The 15,690-nt window shown below is 41.4% G+C and overlaps 1 protein-coding gene and 1 long non-coding RNA gene across 9 annotated transcripts in view; one reads left to right on the top strand and one right to left on the bottom strand.

Annotated features, from left to right (window-relative positions):
* Positions 1-15,690, top strand: part of myo16 (myosin XVI) — a 121,994-nt gene that overhangs the window by 73,868 nt on the left and 32,436 nt on the right. For all 8 annotated transcript variants that reach the window (XR_014908045.1, XM_085385685.1, XM_085385686.1 and 5 more), the window contains exons 22-27: positions 6,844-6,996; positions 7,417-7,617; positions 9,072-9,147; positions 10,942-11,138; positions 12,104-12,184; positions 13,134-13,339. Coding sequence is in view for 7 of the 8 variants with exons in the window: in XM_085385685.1 (XP_085241811.1) it covers positions 6,844-6,996; positions 7,417-7,617; positions 9,072-9,147; positions 10,942-11,138; positions 12,104-12,184; positions 13,134-13,339 (914 nt within the window). In the remaining variant the exon portion in view is untranslated. The remainder of the gene's footprint in view (positions 1-6,843; positions 6,997-7,416; positions 7,618-9,071; positions 9,148-10,941; positions 11,139-12,103; positions 12,185-13,133; positions 13,340-15,690) is intronic.
* LOC146650990 (uncharacterized) lies at positions 979-3,009 on the bottom strand. Its single transcript, XR_014908046.1, has 4 exons — positions 2,747-3,009; positions 2,221-2,373; positions 1,769-1,859; positions 979-1,182 (listed from the first exon to the last, which is right to left on the bottom strand). It is a non-coding gene; the product is annotated as an uncharacterized LOC146650990 (long non-coding RNA).

Here is a 15,690-nt window from a genome sequence, read left to right as displayed (position 1 = left end):
TTGTATTGTTCTCTTCCAAGATGGTTGCTGGCATCCACCAGTAACCTTTCAAAACAAAATGTCTAATTTCACTGCATTGACAGTAGGTAAAGAATTAAACTGACATTACTCCTCCACTGAATCTATATAAATCAACAGTTAAATAATGTCAGTTCTTCCGTGTTCTCTGGAATCAATCACAGCAAAGAAATTAGACTGTTTCTTTTGAAAAATGTTGGGAAAGAACAAATCAAAACATTCTATTTAAGGCCTCTGACGTCAAGATTCAGTTAAACAACAATTATAACTAAACAATTTGAGGTAATGTTAGTTTCCATTAACATTAAATTAGGTTACTGAATTGGCAAACACCTTCCTATTAACACTACCCATTTTACCCCAATAACTAAAGAAATTAGCACCTGCAGGTCAAAACCTTTATTCAAGAGATGCAAAAATAACATTGATACAGTGACTGTCAAAAATTACAGCACTGATCATACTGTGACATCTTGGTTCAAAACAGCACACTTAGAAATATTCAACGTTCTTTACTTCAAATGAATGAAACTGAAAATACCATTTCACACGACCCATATGGGATATTTAGACTGTATAACTGTTCATGCTACATCTCTTCACTAGTAAAAGAAAGAAAAAATACAAAGAGAAATTTAAAAATGCTGCCAAACAGACAAACAGAGAACTTGTACAGAGCAAAAGGAAAAACAAACAACAACAACAAAAACGGCTCGTCCTCATGGCAGTTGCAGAGTTTATAAAAATGAACCCTGCGATCCGTTTCTGGAATTGAGCTTCAAAAATGCAGCAGAACAAGTGTGAGATTTAAATGTCCTCTCACCTAGAGCTGATCAGCTTGCATGCATAACAGTGAGCTTTCCTTGCAGGAGCAGTTTTGTCTCAGTTGTGAGCTTTTCTTGAGAGCTGAGTTGCATCAAACTCCATTACCACCCTTTGAATCACCTCAAAAGTGTAGCAGAGTTGTGATGGGTAACTCATATTGAAGGAATAAAAAAGGTCCAAACAGCATGGCTACTGCAAAGGTCACGTTATCCAGATCTTGAAGAACTACTATACCCTCGATGATGATGCCAACATCAGAAAAGTCATTGCCTGGTGCATCCTCTGGAGACAGATGTTCATTGTGGTTTTCTCAATCTGTGCAGTGGCCTCAGTCAAGTCCTGGTTAAACACAAAACATTTCTTTAAGATTCCTTTTTAAACTCATCTCTTTTGAATCTACCAGTTCTAATGTTAGAGTAATTTAAACCAATGCAAGCAACATAGTAAATAGCTATAGCCAAAGAGTTGCCTGCCATGCTGCCATTCATGGTCTAACAGAGTTTCTAAGACAGAGTGAAAAACATAATAATTTCAAATGCTTTACATTAGTTTTTGTTAGAAAGACACCGGCCCATCAGAAATCCAGGTTTTGTCACTCAGAAGATGTTAGAATTTAGACTTTCAGCCCCACAATTTGGTTAGCTGTTGGTCTTTTTTTTTTTCAAACAAAAGCTAATGTAAATACTGGTGGGATTTTCCTTTGTTCACTAGAATGACAAATTTAAAGTTTTTTCACACTGATGTGACCCCTAATATAGGGGGATGGGGCCTCAAGGGGGGGCGGCCGAGTTCACTACCAGGCCTCATGTGAACTTCAAATTATTAAAGAGGACTACTGGTCCTAACTGGTCCAATGAGGATCAAGTGGATAACTAAATGCATTTTTAAATGTTGCAAAGCCACAATCTACTCATAAAACACTCACCATGAACTCCTGCGTGGAGAAGATGTTGCAATTGTCTTTCACACAGATGCGGAGCACTTTGATGAGACTCCCTTTGAGCATTAACGTCATCCTAAAGTATTATAACAAAGAAAACAGAGATTTGTGAACTTTTCAGTAGCACAGAAGAAAATGATCCCAGACAAAAACTTAAACCAGTCAACATGCAACACCAGCATCTACAAAGAAATATCAAAAGTTTCTGTTTGACATCAACTTTATGGATATATAGTTTCCAGAACATTTATTTTTTTAAAAAGATAAATTTTTCTCAGTGGGCCAGTAAATGCAGAATGAAAATTATGGCATCCTTTCGGTGGAATCAGTACTCACGGGTAATAGTTGACTGTTTCAATGGATGCAGCATAAAAATCTTTTACTGACCTAATGCAATACATATACACTTTGTAGTTAAAGAATTTTAAAGTTCTTACTGTCATCATGGCAGCTACATCCTTTAGCTTTGTGCCCTGTTCCCCCGATCACTTTGCAAACACTTTCAGCAGACTGTCAGAGAGAAACTCAGCTCCGTCAGAAACCTTGACTGTAAAGGCATGGTTGGGATGCACTGGAATGCTGCATTTTATCTGAAATAACATTTTGAAATTTTGAAATAACAGCAGGCACTGTGCTTGGTTAATCAGTAATGTTTTGTTGAATAAAAACTGTGTTTCCAGATCTTATGGGATTAAAAAAATCCAAAGATGTTTGTTTCTGATTTGCAACCCAAGAACCCACAAGTTACAACCTCATTTTAGTTCAAGTGTGCATTAATGTGAGTCCAGTTATCACCTTTCTGACAATACATACAGGTATAAGTTAAACCTATGGCAGATTTTGGATTTCTCAGTTGTATTAATAGGGTGGTCTATTTGAGTATGCATGCACCTAATAATTATAAAAAACCTATTATAATTAAGTTACAGAAACCTTAAGCGAAAATAGAATATACTTTCTTACCATAACACCTTGAACCCACAATCCATCAGCTGACTCCTGGTGAAATGCAGAATAGATGTGGTCTCTCAATGTGCAGCAAAAAAAAACAAAAACAAAAGGACAGCAGGTGAGGGCAGGAGGGGTAGGGATGTAAGCTAGCATAATGCCGCTAATGATATTAGCTAAAGCTGTTCAATGTCCAAAATCTCACTAACACCACGGTGCAGTAAATACACAATGTAACTGAAGAGTCAGTTGGCAAATCTATTCACACAGAAAACCAAATTATGTTATGAGTGCCTCGTAATTAGGTTTAATGTGATATTACGGCTCTTGTGCCAAAGACAAATTCAAATGAAAAAGCGCCAATTCTTTGACAACAGATAAAACAGCAAATAAGCTAACGGCTCTTTTTTAGCATGTTACATGGCGGCACTCTAGACGTTTAACTACATTTGGCTGAAATATGGTAAACATTAATTCAAAAAATCAAGACATACCAAAAAACGTAGAGTTGGCTGCTCGACTTGACTGAGATGGATGCATTTTTTAAACCACGATCCAAAGCCCGCGAGATGAAATCACGCGTGGTTTCACGAGATTTAACGTTGCTATCTTATTGACTTACTTCACCTGAACATGATATGAACAATTTAATACACCCTTTCTGCATATCATGTAGTTTTTACACTATATAGTTACATTTATCTTTAAAACATGAGGCAATTGCGTTAAATACATGCAAGATGCTTACATAAATCCAAGAGATGGCCAGTCCCTTTTTTTCAGTGTAGATCGGCCGGTAAATTGAGAGCTTCGCTTTTACACTCAGCTCCCTCTTCACCACGACGGACCGGTGGAGCATCCGCATTACTGCAGCTGCAGCCCCAATCCGTCTGTCGATCTCCGGCTCCCTTCTCCCATCACTCGCGAACAAGACCCCGAGATACTTGAACTCCTCCACTTGGGGCAGGAACTCATCCCCGACCCGGAGTGGGCACTCCACCCTTTTCCGGCTGAGAACCATGGCCTCAGATTTGGAGGTGCTGATCCTCATTCCCGCTGCTTCACACTCGGCTGCGAACCGCTCCAGTGCGAGCTGGAGGCCCTCACCCGATGAAGCCAACAGAACCACATCATCTGCAAAAATCAGAGATGAGATTCTGAGGCCACCAAAGCGAAAGCCCTCCGCCACTTGGCTGCGCCTAGAAATCCTGTCCATAAAAATTATGAACAGAACCGGAGACAAAGGGCAGCCCTGGCGGAGCCCATCACCCACCGGGAACGAGTCCGACTTATTGCTGGCAATGCGAACCAAGCTCTTGCAACGGTTGTATAGGGATCGAATGGCCCGTAGCAATGGGCCAGACACCCCATATTCCCGCAACACCTCCCACAGGACACCCCGAGGGACACGGTCGAATGCCTTCTCCAAGTCCACAAAACACATGTAGACTGGTTGGGCAAACTCCCATGCACCCTCAAGTATCCTGGAGAGGATAAAGAGCTGGTCCAGTGTTCCGCGACCAGGACGAAAACCGCATTGTTCCTCCTGTATCCGAGGTTCGACTAACGGACGAACTCTCCGGTTTAAAATTCAGCCAAATGAAACACATGGAGCTACCTGCTGTGGCAAGGAAGTTTTGGAATACATGTTTGTATATATACATACATTTGCATCCACAGGCTGCTCAGCATGTCTGCCATCTTTGGTTCTATAGATTGTGAAGTGCAACATGTGCCGCTGTATACAGCTCACCTGCTATAGGCTGTAAATCTGCCATGTTCTCATCAGGCATGCACTGTTAATAGACTACTCAGTTGTAAGATCAGCAGGGATCAGACAGACAAGACAAGTTTCTCTGTGTGTGTGTGTGTGTGTGTGTGTGTGTGTGTGTGTGTGTGTGTGTGTGTGTGTGTGTGTGTGTGTGTGTGTGTGTGTGTGTGTGTGTATCCGGAGCCTCAGAGTGTAATTCATAGTGCTCAAGAGGCTAAGTGCTTATTCCTGCTACTGAAAGCTCACACTTCCTCCCTGTGGAGCTACTAGTTTTTCACAGCTTTCATTAAGAGAGTGTCTGTTTGTATTTGCTTTGTATGAGTGTGTGTGTCTGTCACTAAGATAACAGTGGCCTAGCCCATCTGGATTTTTTTCCAGTCCAAATGGAGGTGAGAGATTATTTCACCTTTTCTATTTAAGTCATAGAAAGTGCCAGAAGAGAAAAGAAAGTAACAGGATAAGAAAATCTAAAAAAAAAAAAAAAAAAAGCGAGAGGAAAAACTACTGTGTCTGGCACTGCATGCTTTCTTTCATCAGACACTAAACCCACAGAAGAGGGAAGAGGAGGGGCAACTTCCGGATAAACACAATGACCTCATACAGTAGACGTGGCACTTCAGTGACAAACAAGCTCTGACATGTTTGTACACACATGTGCACGCATATGCAGCAGCGTACCCGAGCACGCTCCACATGCGCACAAGGATCGGGGTCATTAGAACTTGTTAATTAGAACTGTGTTTGCAGGGATGTGTTGTACCTGCTCAACACTTTGCTAATGAGCTAACTCAATCAACCACCTGCTGGGGCTAAGCTGTTAATGGACTAAACTAGCTTGGAGTAAAAGAATAGACTGAAGATGGGACCGCCTGCACTATGAAAAATATATTACGCCTGTTAGTTAATGATTACCATGCATTCAGCAAATCAGATTTTATCCTAATATCCTATAATTATTGTGATATTTTACTTCTGCTGTATTGGAGCAGTTTCTGCCTTGGACTAGTCCAGTTATAGTACACTGCCAACCCAGAGAAACTATAGAAAGGAGAGTTGATGTGACACTTTGCACTGCAGGTTGACCACTCTATCCTGCTTCTCATTACTCCTATTAAAAGGGCAAGCTATGACAGTATGTAGCTGGCCCTGAGTGCCTTCGAGTGGTCTGTACTTATTGAAATTGCGGCTGTGGCAGTGAGTGCTGCTCGGACTTTAACTGCATTTGTTATTGAATTTACGATGCTATGGATATGTCTCTGGTTACTCTAGTGCTCCTATTAACAGTAGCCATCAATAGGGCACAGATGATTTGCATCTGCAGTGCTTCTGTTCGATATGACAGTTGCATTGTTCAGGAATACAGTCGCATCATAATCGTGCTCAGTAAGGTCAACCAAGACCTGCATATAATTAGTGTTACACATGTTTTATAGATGTTTATAGATGTTTCACAATCTCTTTCAATCTTTTTTGTCATGTGTTTACAATAAACTGCAAAGTGTTTTTATTTTCTGGGATTCCTGGGAAAATTCATCTTCAGTTTTCCCAGGAATCCTGGGAATTAAACATGTTTCTTTTTAATAACTTCAGCTAAACTCTGATCATTTAAAGCAGCTCTAATACACCACGGAGAATCGGGCATGCATGTGTTCACAATGACATTTTCTACGTGTTTTTCTGCTTATTATTAAGGCAAAATAGACAATTAATGTATAGTGGTGTTACCAAAATATAACTATAATATATAAATCAGATGGACCAATCATAATTAAAATAGATTCTGAGTTTCCCCGATTAAAGCAAAAATGAACTTGCAACAACAGGCATCATTTATTTTAGTCACATTTGTTCATTTTGCACTCACTTTTTTCCTTCTTCTGGATGTGTGCATAAACAAGGCCACACCATACAAAATGTGTTACCGTGGAAATGCAATCCCACAGTGTCAACTCAGAAGTTGGAACATGTGCTATTGACCCCAAATGCTTTGTATTCATTAACAGGCTACATTTTTTAATAAACAGCACTCAAGTTAATTTTTTCTCTGTCTTTACATTTCCCAGGAACTGGGGAAATAATCTTGCTAGGATTTCCCAGGAATCCCATTTCCTGGCATTAAACCCTAGTCTACACCAAGGTGTCAGACATTTGTAATAGTTTACTGGTCCACTGTTACAAGAGAAGTCAGCTCATTTATGCCCCCGACAGCCGATTGTGTCCAGCATTGTGAACATTTTTGTTCTTTAAACATAAGCATTCAGCAGCATCTCTCTGATGAACGTCAGCCATGCGTGCTGAAGAGTGTTTACATGCTGGTGTGTGTGCGCTCTGTGCATTCCAGCTGTGTGTGAACATGACCAATGAGCGGCTGAGGCAGTATGTCTCTGAGGTGCTATTCCAGCAGGAGCAGGCTGAGTGTCTGCAGGATGGCATCGCCATGGAGAACGCACGCTCTCCCAGAAACCACCCAGCCATTCTGGACTTCTTTTTTCAGGTACTGTATGCTTCTAGTTTGGACCAGTCCAGTCCAGTTTGATCTGACATTATGTAATGCAACAATCCCAACCACACTTTCCCAACCTAACTTTTGGAATCACAATTATTCAGTTTTCTAATGTACACAGTTAAAGTCTTGACGTTTTAATTGAGACAAAAGGCAAAAACATAACATGTTCAAAAAGTCTATATAAACATAACTGCTAATGCCCCTCTAAGCCAACTGTCTGCCTCTGTTGTAATTGGTGCGAGAAATCTCTAAATCAAATAATATCACTGAATCTCCTTCATGTCACACGAAAAAAAAAAATGTGGCTCTCTGGAAGTGTCACAAAATATGGATTACTGTTATTGCTTAGTGCTTGTAAATATCTCCTAAATAAATGATAATGTGAACATCTGTTTGTTCCTCCTCTAGAAGCCCCAGGGGCTGTTGTGCGTGTTAGATGAGGAGAGCCAGAGCCTGCGGCCATTAGAGCAGACCTTGTACAAGAGGCTCTCTGCCCAGTTGGACTCCAACCAAATTCATGGGCTGTCTCTCACTACCAAGGATGGCAATGGGAACCCCCCACCGAAAGACCAAGGCCCAGCCTTTATTGTCAGCCACTATGCAGGACAGGTCTGTGTGTGTATGGCAATTTTATTTCAGTAGATTTTGCAAAGGATTAATGAGGATGAAGTGAGGCCAGCTATAAAGAGCATGAATGTTAGAAACGCAGTTAGTCCAGATGACATACTTGTGGAGGTGTGGCGATGTCTAGGATGTCTTTTTGAGCACATTGTTTTATACAGTGTGAGGAGATTGAGAGTGAGAGGATGCCTGAGGAAGATGTGTGTGAGAAGAGAAATGTACTGGTGTCAGTTTTCAAGCATAAGGGTGATGTGCAGAATTTACAGAGGGAAAGAGGTGATGACTCATACCAAGACATAGGAAAGAGTTGCTGAAGCTAGGTGAAGACGAGAGATGATGATCAGTGAGCAGCAGTATGGCTTCATGCCAAGAAAGAAAACTATAAATGTGATGTTTGCTTTGAGAGTGTTGATGGAGACGTATGCAGAATGAATTTGTGAATCTAGTGAAAGCATGTGAAAGAGTGCCAAGTGAGAAACTATAGTACTGCATGAGAAAGTCTGGAGTGGCACAAGAAGTATGTGAGGGAGGTGCAGGACATGTATGAGGACAGCGGTAAAGTGGTATGGTGTGCAGTAGTAGTGACAGATGGGTTTAAGATGGGGGTGGGATTACACCAGGGGTCGGCACTGAGCCCCGTGTTGTTTGTGATGGTGATGGACAGGCTGACAGATGAGGTCACGCGGGAGTGTGGACTGCGATGTTTGCAGACAACATTGTGATCTGTGATGAGAGTTGGGAGCAGATGGAAGAGAGACTAAAGGTGAAAGTATGCTCTGGAGAGAAGAGGAATGGAAGTCAATAGAAGCAAAGCAGAACACATGTGTTAATGAAGCAGGTGTGACAGTGAGCAAGCAAGGAGAGAGGTAGTGAGGAGTTTAAATACCTGGGGTCAACCATCCAAAGCAACAGCCAGTGCACAAGAGAGCTAATGAAGATAGCGCAGGTAGGATGGAGTTGATTGAGATGAGTGTCAGATTTGTGACATAAAGATGGCAACAAGAGTAAAAGGTTAGGTTGGTAGCAAGACCAGCTCAGTTCTCATCATGGAGATGGTGGCACTGAAAAAAAGACAGGAGGCCAAGCTGGAAACGGTGAATCTTAGAAATGAGTACATCGATAGAACTTATTGAGGCAAGGCTGAGATGGTTTGGACATTTGCAGGTGGTTATATTGGACCACACAGAAGGTTCATGGATGCAATAAAGGAGGATTGGCCCGACAGAAGGAGAATGCTAGAGAAAGGGCGATATTGAGGCAGATGATCCACTATGGCGACCACTAAAGGACCAGCCAGTTACTGGGCCTGTTTGTATTGCATCTGTATCTGTGGTTCATAGCACATTTGCGAGATATGAACTGATAGAATAAATATAATGGAATATTATTTTTATACTAGTATATATTTCTTGATTTGTATTTATTTGTTTTTTTTCTGCCAGATTTCATACAACCTCACGGGATCGCTCACAAAAAACAAGGACTCTCTTCCTCAGAATCTCCTGTTTACGATTAAGTGTAAGTACCCAATGAATAACAGACATGCGTGCACATTGTGGTGTCAGCACGCGCTTCATTACAAAGACGCACTCTTGTGTAAACAAACAGCACACAAAACCACTCGTTGTCCAAATGTGGTTGTGTTTTTATATGTGCGTTTCATCCCCTGTGCAGCAGACAGCACCGTCTGTGTGTATATTGTCTATAGAAAGTGCCAGATGTGAGGTGTTGTGGTTAGCAGGACACAGGGACTCGCTGTGTGACTGCCAGGCTAGCCTCGTGTCCAGAAGCCTAATTGCTATAATTTCCATGATGAGGCTAATCTTCTAAAGGCTAGCTCGTCTCTCAGACTTGGCTGTTATCCCTCCGTCTGACAGGTCGATGCATCGCTGCCTTTCATCCACACCGAGACATAAACAATGTGGTTTTTTTCTTTTAGGTGGCATCCCCTCGTCACTTCTTGTTTAGGGCTTGAAGTTAAAAGGACCAAAGTGTCTGCTATGTGCATTATTACATGAAATTGTAGGCTGTGGATATAGGGTGAAGATGATCTAAAAATAATGCCCTGAATGTTTTTATAATCAGTTTACCTGAAAAAAATGCAAGATTTATTCCTTGTTTTTCTCACTGTTGCTGTAGAGAGCTCTTTATGTTTGTTGTTCTTATTGCTCTTTGACTCAAAACCAAAACAGTGTGCCCAAAATGTTCGTAGTGTAGTTCAGTATTCTGAATCCATGTAGCTTATCTCCATTTTTCAAACAAAACACCAACTGAAAGAATAAGATAATGTTTGTAACAGCATTTTAAAGGTGGAAATTATGACTTTTTACATATAATTTTGTTCTTAAAATTGAATTGGGTATTTAAAAAAAAAGTTACATAATTTGGATACATGTTTAATGTTCGAACCGTTCCATTTCGCAGATATGTCTTATGAGATTTCATTACAAAGATGGTAGGTTGATTAAGCTAATTTAGGGTCTGTGTCCATGCGAGTGTTTGCACACAAAGACTCTTTATTATTATCTTCCCTTGTTTATAATTCTGCAGGATGCTCAGACATTTTGCAGTATACTGTTTCATGTTTCTGGCTAGCTATTCACTTAACCTTTGTTTGCTCTTCACAGAAGCACTCACTTAAGGGTTTAGCCCCTCTTAGTGGGGGCAACAGCTCTTGTTCTTGTAATTTTACATGCACTATACCACGGTTTGGAAAACAGGAGCACAGCAGTGTTGAAAAAGGTTACTCATGAAATGTAATAGGCTATAAATTGCTAGTTACGCTGTTAACATTTAAAAAAGTTATTTTAATTAGTTTTTCAAAGTATAAAAGTCAAAGTGGTTAGCAATTAGCTCGGAGCTTTTAGTATTTAAGTCCTGAAAGAAGTCTTGTTTTTTATTTGCTTAACTGCCACCATCCTTTACCACCTCTCCTTCGCTCTCTCTTTCCTTTTTTTCTGTGTCTTTCTCAGCCTTTCAGATTAGAGCCACACACCCACGTTCACACACATGTTGTTTGGCTTTCTGAATGAGCTCATTGTTGTTGCGAACCGCTCCACGTGTTATAGAGTGACATGGTCCACCCCCTCTTGTTGCCTAACTGATTGTTGTTTACATGCAGATTGATTTTATGCGTCCTCCCTGCTTACACTCCTCCACTGATATTTCTCTCTGTCCTTGTTCATTTTTCTATCTTTCTTTCTTTCTCACCTCTCCATATTCGCTTCCACCCACTTTTTCAACCAATGCTATTGCTTCTCTTACCCTTATGTTTTCCTCCCTCTCTGCATGTATGTGCTTTGTGCCCGGCAGCCAGTGAGAGTGTGTTGCTGCAGCAGCTCTTCCAGTCCAAGCTGACTCAGACTGGTTCCTTGGTGCCAGCAGCCCGGAGCTGCATAGGGCTGAGGGGGCCTAAAGCTGCCTTGTTGCTCCACAGGATACCATCAGTCTCCCTTGTCAGTGCCAGCTCAATCCCCCAACAGCCCCGGAGGTACCATGATCTTATTAAGGTACGGTACCTTGCACACAGTAGGATGAGTCCACTACTGTGGCTACACCCTACACTTGAGCCAATACACTGACATCAATTCACCTTTATAGTATTTTTAGTGCGTGACCACTAGATTTAAGTAAACTAAAATATTACATGGCCACTCCCATTTCAACTGCATATTAGAAAATAGGACTTGGTGACATGTTTACCCAGAAAGCTCTGCTGTAAAGTGACCACTAAAATCAATCGATGGAAAAACTGGGGTGGTATTTTTCAGGAACAAAAAAAGAAAAGGCTAATCTAGGCTTCTTCCCACCACACTGCTATATATAAACATCTGGGAATTAGATTTGTTTGTGCAGCCCTGCAAGAGATAAAAGCTCCGCAAGAATGTATGCACGTGCACATGAACTGGGGGCATTAGTGTGCTTATACATTTTTCTCAAAACACGAAAAAGCACACCTGAAAACGATAGTGTCCCAAGTCTCTTCGTTCAGCTGTTTTTCCCTCTTTATTTTATTTGTTTCAATGTTTTGAAAGTACAGTGTAGTGGTGCACATATGTGATTGCTGGTTGTATAACCTTCAGGAGGCCCTGTCTGCTGTTTCTGTGGCTCATTAGCCATCTAGAGCAAAGGCTTATACAAGGCCCCTTTAACCTCACTGATCTGTCCCAGCAGCCTTATACGGTAACACTAGGCAATATTGTTTTGCTGCTCGGTGTATAAGCCTGTAAATATAACAGTGAAGCACTGAACCTCTTCTTACATATGACAAATCATAACTGTGTCTGAATTCTAAATATGCTACATATTTAATCTGATTGCAAGAACCACACCAATTATCAAAGATATCAACATGGTTTTATTAAGGCTGCACAAATTTGATGATATGTGATGATAATGTTCCGTATTCATCAATGGCCCCTTCAAGAGGTTCATCTGTCTAATAAGTTCCTGTATTATCGCTTCCTGCTTCCAGATCTTGAAGAAAAAGGGCTCCAGCTCCTTCCTCCAGCGACTAGAGCGTTGTGGACCCACCACAGTGGCAGTCCAGCTAAGGGTATGATCTCGTCCCGTTACATAATTCTTCCATTTGCAAGCGAATGAAATTTTACAGGAATAAGCAAAGGAATTTATGTCAATCTTGTGAATTACTGTGCATTTGCAACAATGCAAAACTAAGTTTAGAATTGGGTGCTGTGATTTCACAACTATATAAGGAAGCACAAATTTTCAGTTAGAGGAGAGCAGGGGAGAGCGGCTTCTTGGTGGTGACGCAAGAAGCCTAAAATGTGGTTGAGAGAAGCAGTACCTTTGGTTTGAATGAAACCAGTGTATTGCACAATCGGACTTGTGGACTTGTGGTCAACGAGTCCCTCTGGGAATGGCAGGGAAGGAGAGAGTGGGCTGAAGAATGATGCTGTACCAAGCCAAACATGAAGCCCTCCACATGAATGAATGAACAATGAACAAAAACCACTGTGTTCTGTGGGCACGTATTTGAGTGTGTGCATACGCATGTTTGGAGGGAAGACAGTTATGTGAATGCTGCTAGTGGCATCCAAAGATGAGGGGTGAGGTATTGAGCACTGAAACCTAAGGGTATGCAGTGCATAGACTGACGTTAGTTTGACGAATGGCAAAAACACAGATGTAAGTGTTTATGGGTCTATGTGACCTTGAATGGAGCATCTTTGAATTCAGGGATTGAAGAAAAGCTCTTTCTCGCGTTCTCCCTCACACACCCGTAGACAGAGCAAAGAGCTCTTTGTGCTTTTGTTTTCTCCAGAGGCAAAAACACACCCCAAAATCACACCACTTTGTCACAAACACATTGTAATTTTGCTCCAGTTTGTACAGCACACACGTCAAACATCAAATGAAGTCAGACAATCCTTCCTTCCTCTCTAAATTACTTTACATGTAAAAACAGCCACGAGGCTATTGTGATCGACTCGCTAAAAATGTGCAATTGAATGCATCTCCTCTGTGTTTTCTTTCTCTTCCAGAACACACTGTCAGAGTTGGTTAGCAAACTGCAGGCCTGCACTCCCCACTTCGTGGAGTGTGTGCGACCCAACTCTAGTTGTCAGCCAGACAATTTTGACAGCTTCCATGTGTCTACCCAGCTGCAGTACATCGGGGTGCTTGAGATGGTGCGCATGATCCGTTATGGTTACCCCGTGCGCCTGTCCTTTCCAGGCTTCCTCAGCAGGTCAGTGTTATAGCAGCGGATAAGAGTGCTGTAACTATCGAAACTTCTCCTCTTAATTTACTGTTTTGTCTCCGTATGCTGATCCACTTTATGACCACATCTTTCTTAGCTCTCAGATGCTACTTTTAGGGAAAGGTCTTAAATTTGACATATTGCACTGCTTCTTTGTCTCTCTGACTCATCTCAGTTATACCGAACCATTCCCAGCAGGTCACTGTGAAACTTCCCTTTATCTGTTACACATCCAGCAGGTGAAAGTAGACTTAAAGATTCAGAGCAAATGACTGCTAATGAATGCATGGGCATATACCCTACAGTACTGCGAGTTCACAGGCAGACCGACATATTTGAATTGAAAAGTCACTGCGACTCTTATTGTTACGAGTGCAGCGTGACCCAGAATGTCTTTTTTTAGGTATAATGGGAGACCATTGCTGCTAATGAGTACCACAGACATTTCCCATGTCAGCGTGACACACAGGCATTAACCAATTGTACGTAAGGTCATTTTGTCCTGCACTTGACGGTTATTTTTGACAGTTACTCCACATCACCTGACTTCCCTTACTATCTGCTACTACCCCTTTTTTTAAAAAACGCTTTGCCTTCATGTGTTACTCATTGTTCTTTTTTTGAGAAACAGAGAAAACAATGTGATTTTGACATTCCGTTTCTCCTCCATTTCTATGTCTCACTTCCTCAGCTTCAGTTAATTGTCTCAGTTTTTCCTGTCTTCTGATTCTGAGAACCAGTAAAATACTGAGAGGATTTACCTCTAAGTCCAACCACCTCCCCACCCCCTTTCCCTCTCTCTCTCTCATCCTCTGTTCTCTTAGCTTCTCTCTCTCTCTTTTTGAGGATAAAGGGATTAACATGAACATTCTTGGCAGATAATGAGAGACGACAAAGCTGGTCACATGACCCCCCTCAAAAGTTTCCACTACTTTGCTGTAAACATCACCCCCCCTGGACACACACACAATCCTCCTACCCACCACCTACACACACACATCTACACATATTCATACATACAAACTTGTGCAAACCAGCTCCTCACTTCCTTAACCTCAATTGAAAGAGTGGATGAATCAAAAACCTGTTCAGTATTTTCACTGCTAATGAGTTTGAAGCAACATTCTTGAAGTTGTCAAAACATAATTATGAGAAGTTAAAGAAAAGGAATGGCTGTGCCTCTTAATGTTTGGTTTTCTATTCAAAGTAACTCACTACTGTAATCACATTCAATTTCTCTGTAATGCTGTAATCTTAACACATTACTTAACAAATTCAGCTATGCCAGTTTTTTGTTACACATGTTGCAAGTTCTTCAATTATCTGCACACCGCACACTGAGCAGTTAGAAAGAAAAAACAAACATGCACTTTTGCACTTTCACTACATTCAGCTCAGTTTGGTTGGTGGGTTTAGTGGTTTTCTAGTGGACTAGAAAAAACACTTAACCGCTAAATGGATTTTGAAACAAGAAAAATGAAAGCAGTGAGTCAGACATCACATATTGTCCACATGATTGACGTTTGTAGATTTTACTGTACACATGAATCCATCACAGTTTTCAAATAGTGATAGGAACACTTAGATAAATATATTCCCTCAAAGTGTTTTAATGAAATCAGGAAATAGGTTTGTTGGTTTTGTATGATACACAGAAACATGAGGCTTCAGAATTTTACAATGATCTTGTATTTTGACCTTGGGAATTTCAAACAACATTGGTTTTATTGTTTCCTGTTGCGCTATCTCTCTCTGGATTGTCTCAGGCACAGCCCAGCATATAACAGCCTGTACCTGCATAACAGCCTGCACCCGGGTGGGGTCTTGCCTGGTATGGTAGACCCCAGCCTCCATGGATCTTGGGCTTGGAGCTTGCTCCTCTGCTGCCATGATTAGTGCCTTTCTGCTATCTTTCAGTCCAGTTTTGTCCAGCCATTGGCGAGATTTCTTGATATCAGCCATTTCTATCAGCAAGTGGTTCATGCTGTGCAGGGCCCTGTCCTTCCATTATGGTAACTCTTCTTGCTCCTCTTCTTTATCGGGTTTCTGCTACCTGAGGTATTCACTAAGCACACTATCTTTTGTGGCCATCTTCCTGATGTACTCATGGATCTTTGCTGTTTTTTTCTGGATAGTGGATTTGACACTCACTAGTCCTCTACCACGCTTAGTGGACAGTCTCAGGGTGCTGGCCTTGGAATGAAACCCTCCACGCATGGTAAGGCTTCCTTGTCTTGATGTTAGTGGCTTCTATCTTCTCCCTTGGCCACCTGATCTCAACAGGGTATCTGACAACTGGCAGTACATAGGTGTTGATTCTCCAGATCTTGTTCTTCCCA

Source organism: Rhamphochromis longiceps, linkage group LG16, assembly GCF_057381845.1.
Source record: "Rhamphochromis longiceps isolate RC_006_pf linkage group LG16, R_longiceps_female_GT1.1, whole genome shotgun sequence".
Classification (NCBI taxonomy): domain Eukaryota; kingdom Metazoa; phylum Chordata; class Actinopteri; order Cichliformes; family Cichlidae; genus Rhamphochromis; species Rhamphochromis longiceps.
This window is presented reverse-complemented; position numbering and strand designations above follow the sequence as displayed.